At 43.8% G+C, this 24,730-nt stretch overlaps 1 protein-coding gene across 1 annotated transcript in view; it reads right to left on the minus strand.

Moving 5' to 3' along the window:
• Window positions 1-24,730, minus strand: part of LOC120987313 — a 64,402-nt gene that overhangs the window by 15,540 nt on the left and 24,132 nt on the right. Inside the window, exons 6-7 of the mRNA XM_040415883.1 lie at window positions 8,832-8,948; window positions 1,608-1,754 (exon numbers count right to left, since the gene is read on the minus strand). Of these exons, the coding sequence (XP_040271817.1) occupies window positions 1,608-1,754; window positions 8,832-8,948 (264 nt within the window). The remainder of the gene's footprint in view (window positions 1-1,607; window positions 1,755-8,831; window positions 8,949-24,730) is intronic.

A 24,730-nucleotide genomic window follows, 5' to 3' on the forward strand; every position in this document is an offset into this window, starting at 1 on the left:
GATATCTTGCAGAGGGATGCAGCACTCTTAAAATTGCAAAGCTTCTGAAGCGTGATCATCGAACAATCAAGCGTTTCATTCAAAATAGTCAACAGGGTCGCAAGAAGCGTGTGGAAAAACCAAGGCGCAAAATAACTGCCCATGAACTGAGAAAAGTCAAGCGTGCAGCTGCCAAGATGCCACTTGCCACCAGTTTGGCCATATTTCAGAGCTGCAACATCACTGGAGTGCCCAAAAGCACAAGGTGTGCAATACTCAGAGACATGGCCAAGGTAAGAAAGGCTGAAAGACGACCACCACTGAACAAGACACACAAGCTGAAAAGTCAAGACTGGGCCAAGAAATATCTCAAGACTGATTTTTTCTAAGGTTTTATGGACTGATGAAATGAGAGTGAGTCTTGATGGGCCAGATGGATGGGCCCGTGGCTGGATTGGTAAAGGGCAGAGAGCTCCAGTCCGACTCAGACACCAGCAAGGTGGAGGTGGAGTACTGGTTTGGGCTAGTATCATCAAAGATGAGCTTGTGGGGCCTTTTCGGGTTGAGGATGGAGTCAAGCTCAACTCCCAGTCCTACTGCCAGTTTCTGGAAGACACCTTCTTCAAGCAGTGGTACAGGAAGAAGTCTGCATCCTTCAAGAAAAACATGATTTTCATGCAGGACAATGCTCCATCACACGCGTCCAAGTACTCCACAGCGTGGCTGGCAAGAAAGGGTATAAAAGAAGAAAATCTAATGACATGGCCTCTTTGTTCACCTGATCTGAACCCCATTGAGAACCTGTGGTCCATCATCAAATGTGAGATTTACAAGGAGGGAAAACAGTACACCTCTCTGAACAGTGTCTGGGAGGCTGTGGTTGCTGCTGCACGCAATGTTGATGGTGAACAGATCAAAACACTGACAGAATCCATGGATGGCAGGCTTTTGAGTGTCCTTGCAAAGAAAGGTGGCTATATTGGTCACTGATTTGTTTTTGTTTTGTTTTTGAATGTCAGAAATGTATATTTGTGAATGTTGAGATGTTCACTGGTAAAAATAAATTATTGAAATGGGTATATATTTGTTTTTTTTAAGTTGCCTAATAATTATGCACAGTAATAGTCACCTGCACACACAGATATCCCCCTAAAATAGCTAAAACTAAAAACAAACTAAAAACTACTTCCAAAAATATTCAGCTTTGATATTAATGAGTTTTTTGGGTTCATTGAGAACATGGTTGTTGTTCAATAATAAAATGAATCCTCAAAAATACAACTTGCCTAATAATTCTGCACTCCCTGTATATCTATGTACCTATTTACCTGCCTCTACTATCTATCTATTATCTATTATCTATTATCTATTATCTATTATCTATTATCTATCTATCTATCTATCTATCTATCTATCTATCTATCTATCTATCTATCTATCTATCATCTATCATGCAGCCCTCCAGATGGTGCAAAACTACAACTCCCAGCATGCCGAGACAACCTACAGCTATCAGAGCATGTTGGGAGTTTTAGTTTTGCAACAGCTGGAGGGCTGCGGGTTGGGCATCCCTGATAAACTGAATCTTAGACTACTATAGAAGCAGTGTATAACAGGTAAGTACTTACAGGTTGGTATTGGAGCCCCACAGTTGGTAGTGTAGCAGCAGGTGGTATTTTTGGAGATGTTCTTGTGGCCGGTGGTGATGGTCCCCGCACTGCCGCACTCTGATGACAGTCCGCATCTCTTTATCTGCTGTGTATACTGTTTGCTGCCTGAAACATAAAGGCTCATTCACACTTGTCTGCAGCGGTGTCATGCAGTTTTTGGTGCAATTCTTGATCTTTCCTGATCTCTGTCTCGTTCGGTCACTTACAGATCTTTCCAGCAGAATACTTCCCTGCCGCTGATCTCTGTTTCTGGAGATCAGCGTCAGGGAAGAAAGTGACAAGTAAATGTCACTGTTATGGCACTGGTTATAGGGTCACTGTCTACATGGCACTGGTTATAGGGTCACTGTCTACATGGCACTGGTTATAGGTCACTGTCTACATGACACTGGTTATAGGTCACTGTCTACATGGCACTGGTTATAGGTCACTGTCTACATGGCACTGGTTATAGGTCACTGTCTACATGGCACTGGTTATAGGATCATTGTCTACATGGCACTGGTTATAGGTAACTGTCTACATGGCACTGGTTATAGGTCACTGTCTACATGGCACTGGTTATAGGTCACTGTCTACATGGCACTGGTTATAGGGTCACTGTCTACATGGCACTGGTTATAGGTCACTGTCTACATGGCACTGGTTATAAATCACTGTCTACATGGCACTGGTTATAGGTCCACTGTCTACATGGCACTGGTTATAGGTCACTGTCTACATGGCACTGGTTATAGGTCACTGTCTACATGGCACTGGTTATAGGTCACTGTCTACATGGCACTGGTTATAGGTAACTGTCTACATGGCACTGGTTATAGGATCATTGTCTACATGGCACTGGTTATAGGTAACTGTCTACATGGCACTGGTTATAGGATCATTGTCTACATGGCACTGGTTATAGGTCACTGTTATGGTACTGGTTATAGGGTCACTGTCTACATGGCACTGGTTATAGGATCATTGTCTACATGGCACTGGTTATAGGTCACTGTCTGCATGGCACTGGTTATAGGATCATTGTCTACATGGCACTGGTTATAGGATCATTGTCTACATGGCACTGGTTACAGGTCACTGTCTACATGGCACTGGTTATAGGATCATTGTCTACATGGCACTGGTTATAGGTAACTGTCTACATGGCACTGGTTATAGGATCATTGTCTACATGGCACTGGTTATAGGTCACTGTCTACATGGCACTGGTTATAGGATCATTGTCTACATGGCACTGGTTATAGGATCATTGTCTACATGTCACTGGTTATAGGATCATTGTCTACATGGCACTGGTTATAGGTAACTGTCTACATGGCACTGGTTATAGGATCATTGTCTACATGGCACTGGTTATAGGATCATTGTCTACATGGCACTGGTTATAGGATCATTGTCTACATGGCACTGGTTATAGGATCATTGTCTACATGGCACTGGTTATAGGTAACTGTCTACATGGCACTGGTTATAGGATCATTGTCTACATGGCACTGGTTATAGGTCACTGTATACATGGCACTGGTTATAGGTCACTGTCTACATGGCACTGGTTATAGGATCATTGTCTACATGGCACTGGTTATAGGTCACTGTCTGCATGGCACTGGTTATAGGTCACTGTCTACAAGGCACTGGTTATAGGTCACTGTTATGGCACTGGTTATAGGGTCACTGTCTACATGGCACTGGTTATAGGTCACTGTCTACATGGCTCTGGTTATAGGTCACTGTCTACATGGCACTGGTTATAGGTCACTGTCTACATGGCACTGGTTATAGGTCACTGTCTACATGGCACTGGTTATAGATCACTGTCTACATGGCACTGGTTATAGGTCACTGTCTACAAGGCACTGGTTATAGGTCACTGTTATGGCACTGGTTATAGGGTCACTGTCTACATGGCACTGGTTATAGGTCACTGTCTACATGGCACTGGTTATAGGTCACTGTCTACATGGCACTGGTTATAGGTCACTGTCTACATGGCACTGGTTATAGGTCACTGTCTACATGGCACTGGTTATAGATCACTGTCTACATGGCACTGGTTATAGGTCACTGTCTACATGGCACTGGTCATAGGATCATTGTCTACATGGCACTGGTTATAGGTCACTGTCTGCATGGCACTGGTTATAGGTCACTGTCTACATGGCACTGGTTATAGGATCATTGTCTACATGGCACTGGTTATAGGATCATTGTCTACATGGCACTGGTTATGGAGGCCCTCTCTGTATGGAACTGGCTATAGGGCCACTGTCTACATGGCACTGTTCACATGGAGTGTCTCTTAGCAGCATTATTTGTAGGAGCACTATGGAAAGCACTGTTATGGCGGCACTCTGGTACTGATAATTATAGCACTACAGCACTATTTATAGGAGCACATGAGCAATATGTATAAGGGCACAGTATAGGGGCTCTCTGGGGCTGTCGGTGGGCGCACCTGAGCAATTATTCTGGGGTATTTGAAGGTGGAGCTTCCCAAAAATAAAATCTCCAGGGAAGCAAATGTCGAAAGTTAGGTCTAGTTGCCACATCCCCTCCATCCTCCCTGTGACACAGTAGTTCTGCAGCGTCTGGATCGTGAGGAATTGATTAATCATGGCGGCCTAACAGGTAACATAGTAACAATGTAGCATTATCACAGTCTTATATTGTAGCCAGCAGAAGGCGCCACATTATAACCTGTGTGAATCCTTCAGTCTTACGGCTCTTTCTCCTCTCTCGGTCACTGTACACATTAAGCCGCTCAGCGTCAGGGAAAATACTATATTTTTTGCTATTAGGTCACATCGTGGAAAAGGGTGATGGTGACCTGGGAAAACTGCATTATGGGAAATACTGCCCACAGAGCATGGAGCGGTATACTGTCAGCAGGGCGGGCTGCTGTGCCTCTGTACTATCCCTGGATGTCCTCTGATGGTTCATGTGTCATGAGATTCCTGCATCGCTGGAGCAAAGGATTTCCTTGTACCCAGAAACCTTCCTTTAAGGAGAAAACATGAAGGTAGATGGAAAAAAAATCTGTGACCACCAGGGGGAGCTCACTGCGCGCTGGGTCATTGTGTTCCAGGGGAGCTCCATCTAGTGGCAGCTCCAGGTATTGACTCCTCGACCCCTCTAGACTGCCAGGGCTATTACAGGAGCATTATCATTAACCCCGAATCTTTATTTGTAAAAATGAGTGAGATGTTGAAGTTAGCAAAATGGCTATATCATAATCAGGCTGGAGTTTGAAGGCTATTGTCACAGGATCAACCCTATTAAAACAATCATAATCCCTGCTAGGGTTGTTTCTGCTAATTAAAATGATGGTATGTATGCAAATTCTGGCTTCAGTGCACCGGGAGACGGGGCCCAGACACTCTGCACCTCAGCTTTTCAGCTTTCCACTGGTGGCCATGAATTTGCATAAAGCAGAAAAAGCAGGGGCATAACTAGAAAACGCTCGGCCTCATAGCAGATTTATGAATGTGCCCTCCACACCCGAGAGTGACTTCCCTGCAGCCCCTCCTCCCACGGCTAGTCAAGAACATGTAATGTAAAATGTAGTCATGTAAAACATATGTCAAGAGTTAATTTTATAGTATTCCCCCTTTGTGCCCCAACAAAGTAGTTATGCCCTCTTACTGCCCCACATAGTAGTTATGTTCTTTAGTGCCCCACACAAATCAGTAGTTGTGCCCCCTTAGTGCCCCACACAGTACTTATGCCCCTTTAGTGCCCTTTAGTGCCTCCATGTAGTAGTTAGGCCCCTGTGCCCCATACAGTAGTTATGCCCTCTTGGTGCTCCCACATAGTAGTTATACCTCCTTAGTGCCCTATACAGTAGTTATACCTCCTTAGTGCCCCACACAGTAGTTACAGTGAGGAACAGAAGTATTTGAACACCCTGCGATTTTACAAGTTCTCCCACTTAGAAATCATGGAGGGGTCCGAAATTCACATTGTAGGTGCATTCCCACTCTGAGAGACAGATTTTTTTTTTTTTAAATCACATTGTATGATTTTTAGAGAATGTATTTGTCTTGCACTGCTGAACATAAGTGTTTGAACACCTGAGAAAATCAGGGTTAATATTTGGTACAGATGCCTTTGTTTGCAGTTCCATAGGTCGGACGTTTCCTGCAGTTCCTGACCAGGTTTGCACACACAGGGATTGTGTCCCACTCCTCCACACAGATCTCCTCTAGATCTGCCAGGTTTCGGGGCTGTCGCTGAGCAACACAGAGTTTCAGCTCCCTCCAAAGATGTTCTATTGTATTTAGTTCTGGAGACTGGCTAGGCCACTCCAGAACCTTGATATGCTTCTTACGGAGCCGCTCCTTGGTCATCCTGGCTGTGTGCTTCGGGTCGTTGTCATGTTGGAAGACCCAGCCATGACCCATCTTCAATGCTCTGACTGAAGGAAGGGGGTTGTGGCTCAAAATCTCACAATAAATGGCCCCATTCATCCTCTCCTTAATGCAGTGCAGCCGTCCTGTGCCCTTCGCAGAAAAGCCCCCCCCCCCAAAGCATGATGTTACCCCCCCATGCTTCACAGTAGGGATGGTGTTCTTGGGATGCAACTCATCTTCTTTTTCCTCCAAACACGACGAGTGAAGTTTAGACCAAAAAGTTATACTTTGGTCTCCACTGACCACATGACTTTCTCCCAGGCCTCCTCTGGATCATCCAGATGGTCATTGGCAAACTTCAGACGGGCTTGGACATGTGATGACTTGAGCAGAAGAACCTTCTGTGCAATGCATGATTTGAAACCATGATGGCGTAGTGTTCTACCGACAGTGACCTCTGAAGCTGTGGTCCCCGCTCTCTTCATGTCATTGACCATCTCCTCCCTGTAGTTCTGGGCTGATTCCTCACCTTTCTTATCATCAGTGATACCCCACGAGGTGAGATCTTGCATGGAGCCCCAGTCCGAAGGAGACTGACAGTCGTCTTTAGCCTCTTCCATTTTCTAACAATTGCTCCAACAGTTGATCTATTTTCACCAAGCTGCTTGGCAATTGCCCCGTAGCCCTTTCCAGCCTTGTGGAGGTCCACAATTTTGTCTCTGGTGTCTTTTGACAGCTCTTTGGTCTTGCCCATGGTAGTAGTTGGCGTCTGACTGACTGTGGGGTGGACAGGGGGTCTTTACAGAGCTCAGACAGGTGCCACTAAGTTAGATTAATGAGTGGAGTAGAGGTGGACTTTTTAAAGGCACAGTAACAGGTCTTTGAGAGACAGAATTCTTGCTGTTTCTCAGGTGTTCAAATACTTATGTTCAGCAGTGCAAGAGAAAGAAATTCTTTAAAAATCATACAATGTGATTTCCTGTATTTTTTTATTTTATTATTTTGTCTCTCAGAGCAGGAATGCACCTACAATGTGCATTTCAGACCCCTCCATGATTTCTAAGTGGGAGAACTTGCAAAATCGCAGGGTGTTCAAATACTCCTGTTCCTCACTGTATGCCCCTTAGTGCTCGCATACAGTAGTTATGGCCCCTTAGTGCCCCCATACAGTAGTTATGGCCCCTTAGTGCTCCCATACAGTAGTTATGGCCCCTTAGTGCCCCCATATAGTAGTTATGGCCCCTTAGTGCCCCCATACAGTAGTTATGACCCCTTAGTGCTCGCATACAGTAGTTATGGCCCATTAGTGCCCCCATACAGTAGTTATGGCCCCTTAGTGCCCCCATACAGTAGTTATGGCCCCTTAGTGCCCCCATACAGTAGTTATGACCCCTTAGTGCTCGCATACAGTAGTTATGGCCCCTTAGTGCCCCCATACAGTAGTTATGGCCCCTTAGTGCCCCCATACAGTAGTTATGGCCCCTTAATGCCCCCATACAGTAGTTTTGACCCCTTAGTGCTCGCATACAGTAGTTATGGCCCCTTAGTGCCCCCATACAGTAGTTATGGCCCCTTAGTGCCCCCATACAGTAGTTATGGCCCCTTAGTGCCCCCATACAGTAGTTATGACCCCTTAGTGCCCCCATACAGTAGCTATGGCCCCTTAGTGCCCCCATACAGTAGTTATGACCCCTTAGTGCTCGCATACAGTAGTTATGGCCCCTTAGTGCCCCCATACAGTAGTTATGGCCCCTTAGTGCCCCCATACAGTAGTTATGACCCCTTAGTGCTCGCATACAGTAGTTATGGCCCCTTAGTGCCCCCATACAGTAGTTATGGCCCCTTAGTGCTCCCATACAGTAGTTATGGCCCCTTAGTGCCCCCATACAGTAGTTATGGCCCCTTAGTGCTCCCATACAGTAGTTATGGCCCCTTAGTGCCCCCATACAGTAGTTATGGCCCCTTAGTGCCCCCATACAGTAGTTATGACCCCTTAGTGCTCGCATACAGTAGTTATGGCCCATTAGTGCCCCCATACAGTAGTTATGGCCCCTTAGTGCCCCCATACAGTAGTTATGGCCCCTTAGTGTCCCCATACAGTAGTTATGACCCCTTAGTGCTCGCATACAGTAGTTATGGCCCCTTAGTGCCCCCATACAGTAGTTATGGCCCCTTAGTGCCCCCATACAGTAGTTATGGCCCCTTAGTGCCCCCATACAGTAGTTATGACCCCTTAGTGCCCCCATACAGTAGTTATGGCCCCTTAATGCCCCCATACAGTAGTTTTGACCCCTTAGTGCTCGCATACAGTAGTTATGGCCCCTTAGTGCCCCCATACAGTAGTTATGGCCCCTTAGTGCCCCCATACAGTAGTTATGACCCCTTAGTGCTCGCATACAGTAGTTATGGCCCCTTAGTGCCCCCATACAGTAGTTATGGCCCCTTGGTGCCCCCATACAGTAGTTATGACCCCTAAGTGCCCCCATACAGTAGTTATGGCCCCTTACTGCCCCATACAGTAGTTATGCCCCCTTAGTGCTCCCACACGAGGGCATATAGAGTCTGGGAGGTACACTGTAAAGTTAACTTTTGACTCCTCCTTTACATGACTGGTGGGTGCAAAGTGGGTGGTCTTGACTGCCTGCTGGGGGAGGGTTGCAGGTAAGTTGGTTGGGGGAAAGGGGATTGGATTAAAAGTTTATCTTTTCCTGGTTACGCCCCTGCATAGGTCTTTTTTCTCAGGAACGCCGGAACTGATTTTCACAAGCGACTATAAAAAAAAAACAACAACTCAAAACAGATGTAGCACGTGTCCTCCGTATATACATACCATGGTTGAAACTTAGAATTATAGTCAAACAGGCGTCATGTTCTGGGGAGCAGATAGCGGTATTTTCACAACTGCATCCAACTAATCCGTTACAAGTCAGACAAAACAAAAAGTTCACTGTGAAATAAGTAAATGCATACAGTAAGTATATAGGAAGAACATGGGGGAGGGGCACAAACAAGATATTAAACTGTTCCTTTAATTTGATTAAGATCTGATTCTTTTAAAAGGGGTTCTCAAAGAAAATGTATTATTGGCTAATATTTCTGGTGGTCTAGGGTGATGAAAGGGTAAATGGTAATAGGCATCATCCATGGTGGTCTATGGGTTAATTTATAATATTCCTGGGGGATCTAGGGCCTTATAGAGAATAGCACCTATTATTCGGATGGTAACTTAAGTGCCAGCGCCATACATTTATGGCGTACTGATCGGCCGGTGCAAGAGCTGTTACTGACTGCCGAGCCTCTGCTGTATCCGCTGCTGGATGCCGGCATATTAACCCTTTCTATGCCCGATGACTGCTAAGGCAGCCCGATGCCTTACACAGGCCTCAAGGCCTGCCAGCTACGGAGGCCTATAAGGCCCCCCCTCAGGCACACTGTCGGTGTAAAACTGACAGTTCAGTGCATTACAATGCACGATGTATTGTAATGCATTGATGCATTGTAGAGGGGATCAGATCCCCTCAAAAGTTGAAGTCCCATAGTGGGACAAAAATATAAAGTAAAAAAACTAAGTAAAAAAAAAAAAAGGATTTAACAAAATAATAAAAGAAAAGTTTAAAGCAAAAAAAATAAAAAAGTGCCCTTTCTCATAATCAAGTAATTTTAAATTGTAAAAAAAATAGAAAAAAAGGAAAATATATAATAGCTATCACCGTGTCCATAACGACTGGATCTATAGAAAATATCACATGAACTACTCCCATAAAAAATTAATAAAATAAAAACTGTGGCAGGACAGCCATTTTTTGGTCACCTTGCCTCACAAAACGTGTAATATCAAGCAATCATACAGTACTATGTACCCCTAAATTGTACCAATAAAAAGTTCATCTCATGCCACAAAAAATGAGCTCTTACACAAGACAATCGGCTGAAAAAATAAAAAATATGGCTCTCAGAAAATGGCGACACAAAAACATTTTCTTTTCAAAAATGCTTTCATTGTGTAAAACAAAAACAAAAAAGTAGACATATTAGCTATTGCCGCATCTGCAACAACCTGCTCTATAAAAAATATCACATGACCTTCCTTGTCAGTTCAACACTGTGAAAAAAACATGTAATCTTACTGACCAGCAGAATAAAGATAACCTGCCATTTTTCCCGCACAGTGCACGCCATAATAACAAAACCCAAAAAGCAGTTTATCCTGCTTCCCAAAAATTTAAATAAAAAGTAAACAAAAAGTACCCCAAAATAGAACCAAAGACAATGGCAACTCATCCTGCAAAAGTCCTCACTCAGCTGCGTTGAGAGACCCGTAGTCCAATCCATCAAATCAGTGCTGCAAAAGGTGGTCTTTCCCTTCTGAACCCTGCAGCGTACCCAAACCGCAGTTTCCACCCACATTTATGGCATTTTTGTACTCCGTACTCCACTCTTATCCCCTTAAGGACTCAGCCCTATTTCACCTTAATAAAAAGAAAGACGGTCCAGCTACACTGAAAAATACTTGAGGCTTTATTTAATCCCGTGCAGATAAAAACCAACATACAGCAATGCAGAAAATCGACCGGTTTCGGATCACTGTAGATGTGGATCCTTAGTCATGATGTGCACATCATGACTAAGGATCCACATCTACAGTGATCCGAAACCGGTCGATTTTCTGCATTGCTGTATGTTGGTTTTTATCTGCACGGGATTAAATAAAGCCTCAAGTATTTTTCAGTGTAGCTGGACCGTCTTTCTTTTTATTGGGATCCGTTGTGCGCCTAAGGTTCAGGGCGAGGTCCGGGCTCCTGGCTTCCTGTGGATGAGCGTGACATCTCCTAGTGTTGCTCCTATTTCACCTTAAGGACCAGGCCATTTTTTGCAAATCTGACCAGTGTCACTTTAAGTGCTGATAACTTTAAAACGCTTTGACTTAACCAGGCCGTTCTGAGATCGTTTTTTCGTCACATATTGTACTTCATGACACTGGAAAAATGAAGTAAAAAAAATTCATTTTATTTATAAAAAAATACCAAATTTACAAAAAATTTTAAAGAAATGGCAAATTTCCAAGTTTTTATTTCTCTACTTCTATAAAACATAGTAATACCTCCAAAAATAGTTATTATTTTACATTCCCCATTTGTCTACTTCATGTTTGGATCATTTTGGGAATGATATTTTATTTTTTGGGGATGTTACAAGGCTTAGAAGTTTAGAAGCAAATCTTGAAATTTGTCTGAAATTTTCAAAAACGCAATTTTTAGGGACCAGTTCAGGTCTGAAGTCACTTTGCGAGGCTTACATAATAGAAACCACCCAAAAATGACCCCATTCTATAAACTAAACCCCTCAAGGTATTAAAAACTGATTTTACAAACGTTGTTAACCCTTTCGGTGTTCCACAAGAATTAATGGAAAATAGAGATACAATTTCAAAATTTCACTTTTTTGGCAGATTTTCCATTTTAATAATTTTTTTCCAGTTACAAAGCAAGGGTTAACAGCCAAACCAAACTCAATATTTATGGCCCTGATTCAGTAGTTTACATAAACACCCCATATGTGGTCGTAAACCGCTGTACGGGCACACGGCAGGGCGCAGAAGGAAAGGAATGCCGTACGGTTTTTGGAAGGCAGGTTTTGCTGGACTGTTTTTTTTGACACCATGTCCCATTTGAAGCCCCCCTGATGCACCCCTAGAGTAGAAACTCCATAAAAGTGACCCCATCTAAGAAACTACACCCCTCAAGGTATTCAAAACAGATTTTACAAACGTTGTTAACCCTTTAGGTGTTCCACAAGAGTTATTGGCAAATGGAGATGAAATTTCAGAATTTCAATTTTTGGGCAAATTTTCCATTTTAATCCATTTTTCCCAGTAACAAAGCAAGGGTTAACAGCCAAACAAAACTCAATATTTATGGCCCTGATTCTGTAGTTTACAGAAACACCCCATATGTGGTCGTAAACAGCTGTACGGGCACACGGTAGGGCGTAGAGGGAAAGGAATGCCATACGGTTTTTGGAAGGCAGATTTTGCTGGACTGGTTTTTTTGACACCATGTCCCATTTGAAGCCCCCCTGATGCACCCCTAGAGTACAAACTCCAAAAAAGTGGCTCCATTTTAGAAACTACGGGATAGGGTGGCAGTATTGTTGGTACTAGTTTAGGGTGCATATGATTTTTGGTTGCTCTATATTATACTTTTTGTGAGGCAAGATACCAAGAAATAGCTGTTTTGGCACCGTTTTTATTTTTTGTTATTTACAACATTCATCTGACAGGTTAGATCATGTGGTATTTTTATAGACCAGGTTGTCACGGATGCGGCGATACCTAATATGTATACTTTTTTTTATTTATGTAAGTTTTACACAATGATTTCTTTTTTTGAAGCTCAAAAAAATCATGTTTTAGTGTTTTCATAGTCTGAGAGCCATAATTTTTTCAGTTTTTGGGCGATTACCTTGGGTAGGGTATGATTTTTGCGGGATGAGATGACGGTTTTATTGGCACTATTTTGGGTTGCGTGTGACTTTTTGATCGCTTGCTATTACACTTTTTGTAATGTAAGGTGACAAAAAATGGTTTATTTAGCACAGTTTTTATTTTAAATTTTTTACGGTATTCATCTGAGGGGTTAGGTCATGTGATATTTTTATAGAGCTGGTCGATACGGACGCGGCGATACCTAATATGTATACTTCTTTTTATTTAAGTAAGTTTTACACAATAATATCATTTTTGAAACAAAAAAAAAAATCATGTTTTAGTGTCTCCATATTCTGAGAGCCATATTTTTTTCAGTTTTTGGGCGAGTATCTTAGGTAGGGTCTTATTTTTACGGGATGAGATGACGGTTTGATTGGCACTATTTTGGGGTGCGTGTGACTTTTTGATCGCTTGCTATTACACTTTTTGTGATGTAAGGTGACAAAAAATGGTTTATTTAGCACAGTTTTTATTTTTTATTTTTGACAGTGTGCATAGGAGGGGTTAGGTCATGTGATATTTTTATAGAGCCGGTCGATACGAACGCGGCGACATCAAATATGTATACTTTTTTTTTATTTATGTAAGTTTTACACAATAACAGCTTTTTTAAAACAAAAAAAATGATGTTTTAGTGTCTCCATATTCTGAGCCATAGTTTTTTTTATTTTTTGGGCGATTGTCTCAGGTAGGGGCTCATTTTTTGCGGGATGCGGTGACGGTTAGATTGGTACTATTTTGGTGGGCAAACGCCTTTTTTCATCGCTTGCTGTTGCACTTTTTGTGATGTAAGGTGCCAAAAAATGGTTTATTTAGCACAGTTTTTATTTTTTACGGTGTTCATCTGAGGGGTTAGTTCATGTGATAGGTTTATAGAGTCCGTCGATACGGACACGGCGATACCTAATATGTATACTTTTTTTTTCCTCCCTATTTTTTACCAATTTTTTTTTACTTTATTTGGAGAAAATGACGTTTTTGTTTATTTTCACTTGAAACTTTTAATTTTTTGGGGGGAAAACTTTCTTTTTCAACTTTTTTTTTCACTTTATTTTTTGTTCCACTTTGGGACTTGAACTTTTGGGTGTCTAATCCTTTACAATGCATTCCAATACTTCTGTATTGGAATGCATTGGCTGTATGAGTAATACAGTGTGCATTACGCATACAGCTTCCGGCCTGTGAGATCCAAGGGGCTGGATCTCACAGGCTCTTCACCGGAAGGCAGCGCGATGCCTTCCTTAGGCATCGCGCTGCCTTCCATGCCACTGGTTCCACCCCACAGCCCGATGGCACCGCCGACCACCGCCGTCGCACCAGGTGAAAGCCGCAAACCGCAGGTCTGAATTGACCTGCGGTTTGCGGCGATCTCCGACACTGCCCCCCGCGCATTTAGCCGAGCGGCAGTGATCGGAACAACACATGACGCACCGGTAAGTCATGGGACCTTAAGGACTCGGGAACCATGCCGTACCGATATGTCATGGGTCCCTAAGGGGTTAATAAATATCTTGAGGGGTGCAGTTTTTGACATAGGGTCACTTCTCGGGGTCCATTTATTTCTCCCCAGAACCTCTACAGCTGTCAGCACAAAATGCGTAAATCACCAGATTGGGCCTCAAATGTGCATGGTGCTCTTTTACACCTGAGCCCTCCTGTATGTCCAGGCCACAAGTAGGGTGCTTCTAAAACTAGGAGGCACCATATAATAATAAGAGGACTCACTTTTCACACTGGCATATACTGGGCACAAGATATTAGGAATAGCACACCTGTGTAAAAATTGCAATTTTAACTTTGCACCATCTGCTGGGAATTTTTGGCAAACACTAGTGGGGTCAAAATGCTCACTACTCAAATTCTCTGAGGGGTGTGGTTTCTATAATGGGGTCACTTCTTGGAGGTGTCTTTTTTTATATTTCACCTCAGAGCCTCTGCAGTTGTCAGTAAATGCTGTATAAATCATCAAACTAGGCCTGAAATGCACATGGCGCTCCTTCCTTTCTGTGCCCTGCTGTGCACCCATACAGCAGTTTATGAAGCCATTTGGGGCTAAAACTGCATTTTCTTGTAAAACATGTAATTTTTCATTTTCACGGCCAAGTGTTTCTAAGTTCTATGAAAAGCCTGTTGGGCCCAAGTGCTCACTGCACCCCTTGAAAAATTCCTTAAGGGTGTAAGTTCCAAAGTGGGTTCACTTTTGGGAGGTTTCAACTGTAGAGGTACAGCATGGTATCTTCAAATGCATCATAGCACCCAAAAAATATTCCAGCTAAATCTGCCCTTCAACAACCATATGGTGCTCCTTGCCTTTCGAGCCCTGCCTTGTACCCATACAGCAGTTTATGACCACATATGTGGTGTTTCTGTAAACTGTAGAATCAGGGTAAAACATAGGGAGGTTTGTTTGGCTGTTTACCCTTGCTGTGTTACAGGAAATGTTGATTAAAATGGTAAATCTGCAAAAAAAGGGGAAATTTTATAATTTCACCTCCATATTCCTTTTATTCTTGTGGGACAACTAAAGGGTTAACAAAGTTTGTAAAATCAGTTTGAGGAGTGCAGTTTCTAAATTGAGGTCATTTATGGGTGGTCTCAATTATTCAAGTCCCTCAAAGTCACTTCATAACTGAATTGGTCCTTTAAAACGTGGGTTTTTTAAATTTTCTTGAAAATGTAAAAAATTGCTTCTAAAATTCTAAGCTTTCAAAAAAAAAAAAAATGACATTTACAAAATGATGCCAACATAAGGTATACATATGATGAAAGTTAAAGGGGTTGGCCACTCTCCGTGTATTTTCTACTACTGTGTGGGAGGCAAGGAAAAGGTATATTTCCTAATATATCTCTTTAAGTAGATTTGCCTGTTTTTAATACAACCTGAAGCCACGCCCCCTGAGCCCCGCTCTGCCGTGCAGCCAGTTCGTCCATGCCTGCAGAGTAAATGCGCATGCGCTGCTTTTCCTCACCATCGCAGCGCATGCCCAGTCTGCCTCTGCCCCAGCCTCACATAACCCTATGCCCCCACCCCCCCATCCGGCGCTTGTACTGTGTCCAGGGTCCTAGCCTCCGCCGCAGAGCCACAGCGCACCCGAAAGCCCAGCGCATCAGCATCCGCCGCCCGCAGATCCAGCACAAGCCCGCCACCATGAAGTGACATGTATCCAGCGCCAGTGCCCTCCTGTGTTGTCTACAGAAGCACCTGATGGTACGTGTGCCCGGCTTCATGGTGCCCGTCACTGCCGCTGTACTGGTAGTATATCTATAGAGTGCACGGAGGAACGGCCCCGCTCTCCTGTCACATGACAAATACAGTGCGGCGGACAACTCATAAACTTTCCAGCAGTCCGCCAGATGGATGCCGGGCATGTGTCCCCTTCACGCCGCCTCTTCTCCCCTGTTGTGAGGAAGTGCAGCCGTGTCTTCTAATGCCGTCTGAAAGGTTCTGATCTCCACAGTTCGTGACTGTGGAGATCAGAACCTTCTAAGATGTAGATATAATACCCCCCCCTGCAGCCCTCAATGTGCCCCCTCATTTTATTGCTGGCCCCACTGAGCAAGCGGGTAGACGGGTGCGCGATCCCCCGACACCCTCTCCCCCTCCCCTCTCTAATTTTCAGGATGTGACGTGGCCACACCGGAAGTGACGCAGCCGCACAGGAACCAGCTAGAGGAGGGTGTGTGCAGTGCTGCGCAAGCGGGAGAAGGACTTCATGCGCGAAACCGTACACCACGCGTGCGCACTTAGGGGTAGGTAGATTTTCCAGCGCAAAATGTTCCATCAGATCTCCCTACCCCTGAGTGCGCACGCGCACACAAATCATCAGGAGCAGTTCATCCTTACCGCAGAGCTGAGTCCAGCACTCAGCTCCTCTGTGTGGTGACCCCAATATCCAGCACTCAGCTCTGCAGTGTCCCCCAATATCCCGCACTCAGCTCTGCTATGTGGTGACCTCGATATTCTGCACTCAGCTCTGCGGTAAGGATGAACTGTTCCTGATGATTTGTGAGCGCGTGCACACTCAGGGGTAGGGAGATCTGAAGGAACATTTTGCGCTGGAAAATCTACCTACCCCTAAGTTCGCACGCGCGGTGTACGGTTTCGCGTATGCGCATAAAGTCCTTCTCCCGCGGCGCTGCAATGATTTTCGGCTAATCCAGTAGATGTGCGCTTGCGCAGTGCCACACACACCCTCCTCCAGCTGGTTCCTGTGCGGCCGCGTCACTTCCGGTATAGCGTTCTGCCAAGGTATTGGAATCTGGCAGAACACAGCCACCCGATACTTGACGGGATTACAGAGGGAGGAGGGCGCTCCCTCCCCCATCAGCCTCTGCTCTGTTGTGGCAGCGGCTGATGGTTACCATGGCAACTGGACGCCTTCACAGCCTCCCGCTTGCCATGGTGTAGCCCAGCCTGTGTGTAAAGTCAAAATACACTACAGTACACTATATAATGTACTGTAGTGTATTATATAGGCATCAGACCCACTGGATCTTCATGAACCAAGTGGGTCTGGGTAAAAAAAAAGTTTAAAAAAGTAAAAAAATATATGGCTCTCATAAAATATATGGCTCTCAATAATGCTATCATTTTGTTAAAGTAAAATAAATTAAAAAAAAAGTATACATATTAGGTATCGCCGCGTCCGTAAGAACCAGCTCTATGAAAATATCTCATGACCTAAACCCCTCAGGTGAACACTGTAAAAAAATATATAAAAACGGTGTAAAAAAAGCAATTTTTTGTCACCTTACATCACAAAAAGTATACTACCAAGCAATCAAAAAGGCATTTCCCCCCCAAAATAGTACCAATCAAACCGCCATCTCATACAAAAAAAATAAGCCCCTACATAAGTCGCCCAAAAAATAAAAATAAAACTATGGCTTTCAGAACAAGGAGAAACAAAAAATTTATTTTTTTTCAAAAATGCTTTATTATGTAAAACTGAAACAAACAACCAAAAAATGTCAGATTTGGTATTGTCGCATCCGTAACAACCTGCTCTATAAAAATACCACATGATCTAACCTGTCAGATGAACATCGTAAATAACAAAAAATAAAAACGGTGCCAAAACAGCTATTTTTTGTTTCCTTGCCTCACAAAGAGTGCAATATAGAGCAACCAAAAATCATATGTACCCTAAAATAGTACCAACAAAACTGCCAACTTATCCTGTAGATTCCAAAATGGGGTCTTCTTTTGGAGTTTTTACTCTAGGGGTGGATCAGGGGGTCATCAAATGTGATATGGCAACTTAAAATTGTCCCAGTGAAATCTGCCCTCCAAAAACCATATGGCGTTCCTTTCCTTCTGCGCCCTGCCATGTGCTCGTACAGCAGTTTCTGACCACATATGGGGTGTTTCTGTAAACTACAGAATTAAGCCTCATGCGGTCCGCAAAAAACGGAAGCCCATTGTAGAAATGCCTATTCTTGTCCGCAAAACGGACAAGAATAGGACATGTTATATTTTTTTTGCGGGGGCACGGAACAGTGCAACGGATGCGGAAAGCACACGGAGTGCTGTCCGCATCTTTTGCGGCCCCATTAAAGTGAATGGGTCCACATCCAAGCCGCAAAAACTGCGGCACGGATGCGGACCAAAACAACGGTCGTGTGCATGAGGCCTTAGGGTAATAAATATTGAGTTTTGTTTGGCTGTTAACCCTTGCTTTGTTAGCAGAAAAAGGGTTAACAAAGTATGTAAAATCAGTTTTGAATACCTTGAGGGGTGTAGTCTCTAAAGTGGGGCCATATATGGGTGGTTTCTATTATGTAAGCCTCACAAAGTGACTTCAGACCAGAACTGGTCCTTAAAAATTGGGTTTTGGAAATTCTCAAAAAATTTTTAAGAATTGCTTCTAAACTTCTAAGCCTTCTAACGTCCCAAAAAAAGAAAATGTAATTTACAAAATGATCCAAACATGAAGTAGACATATGGGAAATGTAAAGTAATAACTATTATATGAGGTATCACTATCTACGGTATTTTAAAAGCAGATAAATTGACATTTTGAAAATTGCAAATTTTTTGTAGATTTTTTTTTTTTTTATAAATAAAAATGAAATATTTTGACTCAAATTTACCACTGTCTTGAAGTACAATATGTGACGAGAAAAGAATCTCAGAATGGCTTGGATAAGTAAAAGCATTTTAAAGTTATTACCACATAAAGTGGTAAATGGAAAAAATGGCTGTGTCATGAAGGGGTTAAAAACCTTTTACAAAACTCCTAAAAACTTCCCCTGCAACAACCGAGAGCCCGGCTCACCCCGGCGCATCAGCATCCGCCGCCTGCCCCGCACAGAGCGATGCTCCCCGCAGATCCAGCACAAGCCCGCGACCCTGTGCAAGGCCATTCAGGGAAGGAACCGAGTGAGTACAGCTCACTGTAGGTTCCATGGATGTCTGTACGTTTCTTGCCCTCCATAGGCTCCCTGGATTCAGCTGGCCTCAGTACAGTTTTTACAGTAGTCCATTTACACAGGTGCCCTCTGTAGGGTTGGTATCATTAGTTGCCCTTTGTAGGGTCCATGGAATCAGTGGTCATCCATAGGGTCAATGAATTCCGCTGCTCTCTATAGGGTCCATAGCTTGAACTGGTCCATGGATTTAGCTCCCCAAATAAAATAGCCATGGATTTTGCTGTCCTCTGTAGGATCCATGGAATCAGAGGTCATTCATAGGGTCCATGGATATAGCTACCCTATATAGGGTCCATGGATATAGCTACCCTATATAGGGTCCATGGATATAGATAGCCTATATAGGGTCCTTGAATTCAGCTTCCATTTATAGGGTCCATGGATTCAGCTGCCCTCTATAGGGTTCATGGATTTGGCTGCCCTCTATAGCGTCCTTATAGAGGGCAGCCGTCCATATACACAGAGGGGGCAAAATGGAATATATATAAAAAGGGGGCAAAATGGATATATATACAGAGGGGGGAAATTGAAGATATATAAAGAGAGGTCAAAGTGGGAATATATATGGGCTTGGTGGGGGGGGGGCTCATATCAAAGTTTGCCATGGGGCCCATAGACCTCTAGTTTTGCCACTGCATGTGTTCCTTCATGTGCTTGTCATGCAGATTGGAGAGGCAGTCAGCCCCCAAGATGGTACAGACTGATTCCGGCCAGTGCACGGACACCAGCTTGTGCTCCCCCAGGAGGATCTGCCGCACATTTTCAGCGCCCATGATGCGCACGGTCGGGGTTCCAAACAAATGCGTCTTGTAGATGTGTCCGTACTTTCAGCTTCAGTTGCAGGAATTTATGTATCTGTAGCGCAATCACAAGGTTTCTCCAAAGAAAGGCAGCCCATAGTGCCAGGGGGCAGCGGGTACTGGCAGCGGGGGTCTCTGCAGCTATAACAGTACCACTCCCACAGCAGTAGGACTGGCAGCACTATGGTGCACAGGGCACTGGTGACCAGGGAGTACAGCTCCAAGATAGTGGCTAAGTGACAGTGGCTCCCCTCCATACCAAGGTGCTACAGAGACGTAAACTCCTGCAAGTGAAGCGCAGAAAGTACGGACACATCTACAAGACGCATCTGTTTGGAACCCGGACCGTGCGCATCATGGGCGCTGAAAATGTGCGGCAGATCCTCCTGGGGGAGCACAAGCTGGTGTCCGTACCATCCTGGGGGCCGACTGGCTCTGGATGACAGCCAGCACAAGAACATGAAGAAGGTCATCGTACAAGCCTTTTCCAGGGAAGCCATGGAGAACTATGTACCCGTCATGGAGGAGGAGATGCATATATGTGTGTGTATATATACCATATATATGTAAAGATAAAGGATTGGTTGGGGGGCACTCAGCTGTATAATCAATAGTCGGCTGGAATAGAAATATATACAGATTTATTATAAACATAAAGTGCACATACAAATATGTGGACGTGAGACTAATCTCCCTGAAACATTAGGGTTAATCCAATCAGACATCCACTATATAGAGAGACAATATATCACAGAGGCATTGTTTGCTGTATTTGATCAACTTCAAAAATAGAATATAAAAATAAGGGTAAAAACTAAAAATAAGGATTAAAATAGAAACGGTAAAAAAAAAATTGGGGGAAAAAAGTGAAAGTCACTTATGTGGTTGCCAGTTTGGTAGTCCAGTGTTTCGGAGGAATATATCCGGATAATAGTTGAGATGATATTGCTCCTGATATTATGTCGATATATATTGGTAATGTATAAACCAGACTAATGTCCTTTTGACCATATCCTGGACGTCAAAATCACTTCTCTACCTGCGAGGAAATGACGCCTGAGGTGCTGCTGTCACTATGGCATCACAGTCGGCCAGGGATGTCATGTGACCGCTCCTCTGTCGAGGCTTGCAGTGATGCATGCTGGGATTTTTACTTTCACTTTGCAGCTGCTCCTCCCACAATATGAGTGGTATACACAGTATATCTCTCATGATACTAATACCTCTTGGCTTTAGTTATTATCGGGGGCCATTTTAAAAAAAAAAGTAATAGCTATTTTATGAGGTGTCACAATCCATCTTCTAAATTTTCTGTAAATGTTTTTTTTATTTTTATAAATAAAGGTAAAACTTATTGACTCAAATTTACCACTAACCTGAAGTACAGGGTGGGCCATTTATATGGATACACCTTAATAAAATGGGAATGGTTGGTGATATTAACTTCCTGTTTGTGGCACATTAGTATATGTGAGGGGGGAAACTTTTCAAGATGGGTGGTGACCATGGCGGCCATTTTGAAGTCGGCCATTTTGAATCCAACTTTTGTTTTTTCAATAGGAAGAGGGTCATTTGACACATCAAACCTATTGGGAATTTCACAAGAAAAACAATGGTGTGCTTGGTTTTAACGTAACTTTATTCTTTCATGAGTTATTTACAAGTTTCTGACCACTTATAAAATGTGTTCAATGTGCTGCCCATTGTGTTGGATTGTCAATGCAACCCTCTTCTCCCACTCTTCACACACTGATAGCAACACCGCAGGAGAAATGCTAGCACAGGCTTCCAGTATCCGTAGTTTCAGGTGCTGCACATCTCGTATCATCTAAAGGCAATCGTCTATGCGGTACTAATGTACGGTGATTCTCCATATTGCCTCCTTTGCTGGCGGCATTCATTTTTTCTGAAGCTGCAGGTCAGTGTGTGGAGGAGAAGACTGACTGTTATGTCTACTTGGGGGGCTTTTTGCAGGGGCTGAAGGGAGGAGGAATAATCCTTGTACTGGAGACTGTTAGAGGGGTCTGAAGAGAGGGGAGGTTGATATTATTTACATGGGACTGTATGCTGGAGGGGCTGAAGGCAGAGAGAGTGATGTATTTTACATGGGGCTGTATGCTGGAAGGGCTAAAGGCAGGGGGAGTTTTGTATTTTACATGGGACTGTAGGTTGGAGGGGCTGAAGGCGGGGAGTGATGTATTTTACATGAGACTGTATGCTGGAGGGGCTGAAGGCAGGCGGCAAAGAGAGAAAGGGTGATTTTATTTACATGGGACTGTATGCTGAAGGGGCTGAAGGCAGAGAGAGTGATGTATTTTACATGGGACTGTATGCTGGAGGGACTGAAGGCAGGAGGGGTGATATTATTTTACATGGGGACTGTATGCTGGAAGGGCTAAATGCAGGGGGAGTTTTGTATTTTACATGGGACTGTAGGTTGGAGGGGCTGAAGGCGGGGAGTGATGTATTTTACATGAGACTGTATGTTGGAGGGGCTGACGGCAGGCGGCGAAGAGAGGAAGGGTGATTTTATTTACATGGGACTGTATGCTGGAAGGGCTAAAGGCAGGGGGAGTTTTGTATTTTACATGGGACTGTATGTTGGAGGGGCTGAAGGCAGGGAGTGATGTATTTTACATGGGAATGTATGCTGGAGGGGCTGAAGGGCGCCATAATTATTACTATTAGGGTCCATTCACACGTCCGTAGTGTTTTGCGGATCCTTTAAGGTTTAATGGTAGATAAGACAGCGTCCCTTCCTTACCTTTTTTGGCTCAAAAATTATATAATTATTAAATTATATAATTTTGGGATATTGTGTCATGAGATGTCTGTTGTATATAACTTTATGTGCAGTGAATTGCAGCCTGTCAAGGATTTTTCTACCATTTTGAGATAGTGTATGTAACACCCCAAAGTTTCGTTACCACTCCGGCACCTGCTACTGTCTCCAATAGGCTAACACAATGCCATCCTATGTATTATTGTCCAGGTTCACCACAATGCGCATCTATATTAATGTTATGCAAATGTTCATATCTAATGTGCCTGATTCACAAGCAGGTGGCAGCAAACACGGCAGAGCTATAGTTAGAGAAAATGGAACTTGCCATTCTATTCTATCCCCCCCCTCCTCTGGAGAGAAGTGGGCTAGTCCTACTTCCTGAAGGAAGGGTGGGGACCAGTTAGGTTTAGTTTCTAGTTTACCCCCAGCAAGGACGTGCTGGACGTGCCCATGCCAGCCAGAGCACCCTAGGCTCTGCTGGCCATGGAGGCAGAAATTTGAAGCCGTAGAAGCCAAGAGCATAGTCCTCTGGCAGAACCAAAGTCTGACTAAGGAGAAAGGTGCAGCATAAAGAAGGAATCAAAGTTACTAAGCTAGCTTGTCAGTACACCAGATAGAAAGAGATAAAGCAGAGTTGAGTTTGCCTGCCAGTTCATGCTAAAGCCTGCTGGAACCAAGACAACGCCTGAAAACTGTTTTGAAGAAACATTTATTCAAGTAAAGCTGCCATTGAACTTCAGCTCAAGGTCTGGACTCAAGTTATTCTTTCAAATCCCTCAATTTTTCCCTCTTTTTTTGCTTCGGAGCCAAAGCCTGGGGTCCAGCGGTATCCAGGTAGGAGCACTATGACACACATAAAGAGACATTTAGGCCGCACTACACCACTCGGCATTCCTACACCTGGGACGCGATATAGAGAGCCCTGGGGGGAAGGCGACCCGTTGCATGTATTTAATTGGTTTCATTGCTGTCCTCCAGCTAGCCTCACATTAGCGCATGAGAGCTCCGGCAGGATAGACACACACACTTGGGTCATCTGAGAACACATATGCACTAAATGGAGAGAGTAGTAAGCCGCTATCAGACATCTCTGCTGAGGCTTAATGCCTTGAGACAGAGGAACAGGGTTTGATGAAAGACTGAAATTTGCATGGGGAAAGTCTAGAAACACCCATAATAGATAGTTCAGTATCCTCTTCCCCCAATGAACAGGTTCAGCCAGCATTAATATAATGTGTATGAGAGCTACAGAGTTCAGATGTTTTCTCATACAGAACTTCATGTCCCCTGCTTCAACATACACATTAAGATGACAAAACTCAGGCTGCCTACAGGTGGCACTAGGGGGACCTCACTACATACAGATTATATAGCCACCACTAGAGGGAGCTCACTACATACAGATTATACAGCCACCACTAGAGGAAACTCACTATATGCAGATTACAAACACCACTAGGAGGAGCTCACTACATACAGATTATACAGCCACCACTAAAGGGAGCTCACTGCATACAGATTATACAGACACCACTAGAGGGAGCTCACTACATACAGATTATACAGACACCACTAGAGGGAGCTCACTACATACAGATTATACAGACACCACTAGAGGGAGCTCACTACATACAGATTATACAGCCACCACTAGAGGGAGCTCACTACATACAGATTATACAGCCACCACTAAAGGGAGCTTACTACATACATATTATATAGCCTCCACTAGAGAGAGCTCATTACATACAGATTATACAGCCACCACTAGAGGAAGCTTACTATATACAGATTACAAACACCACTAGAGGGAGCTCACTACATACATATTATATAGCTACTACTAGAGGGAGCTCACTACATACAGATTGTACAGCCACCACTAGAGGAAGCTTACTATATACAGATTACAAACACCACTAGAGGGAGCTCACTACATACAGATTATACAGCCATCACTAGGGGGACCTCACTACATAAAGATTGTACAGCCACCACTAGAGGGAGCTCATACATACAGATCATACAGCCACCACTCGAGGGAGCTCACTACAAACAGATTATACAGCCACCACTAGAGGGAGCTCACTACATACAGATTATACAGCCACCACTAGAGGGAGCTCATTGCATACAGATTATACAGCCACCACTAGGGAGACCTCACTACATCATGATTGTACAGCCACCATTAGAGGGAGCTCATTACATACAGATTACACAGC

This window comes from Bufo bufo, chromosome 1, assembly GCF_905171765.1.
Source record: "Bufo bufo chromosome 1, aBufBuf1.1, whole genome shotgun sequence".
NCBI lineage: Eukaryota > Metazoa > Chordata > Amphibia > Anura > Bufonidae > Bufo > Bufo bufo.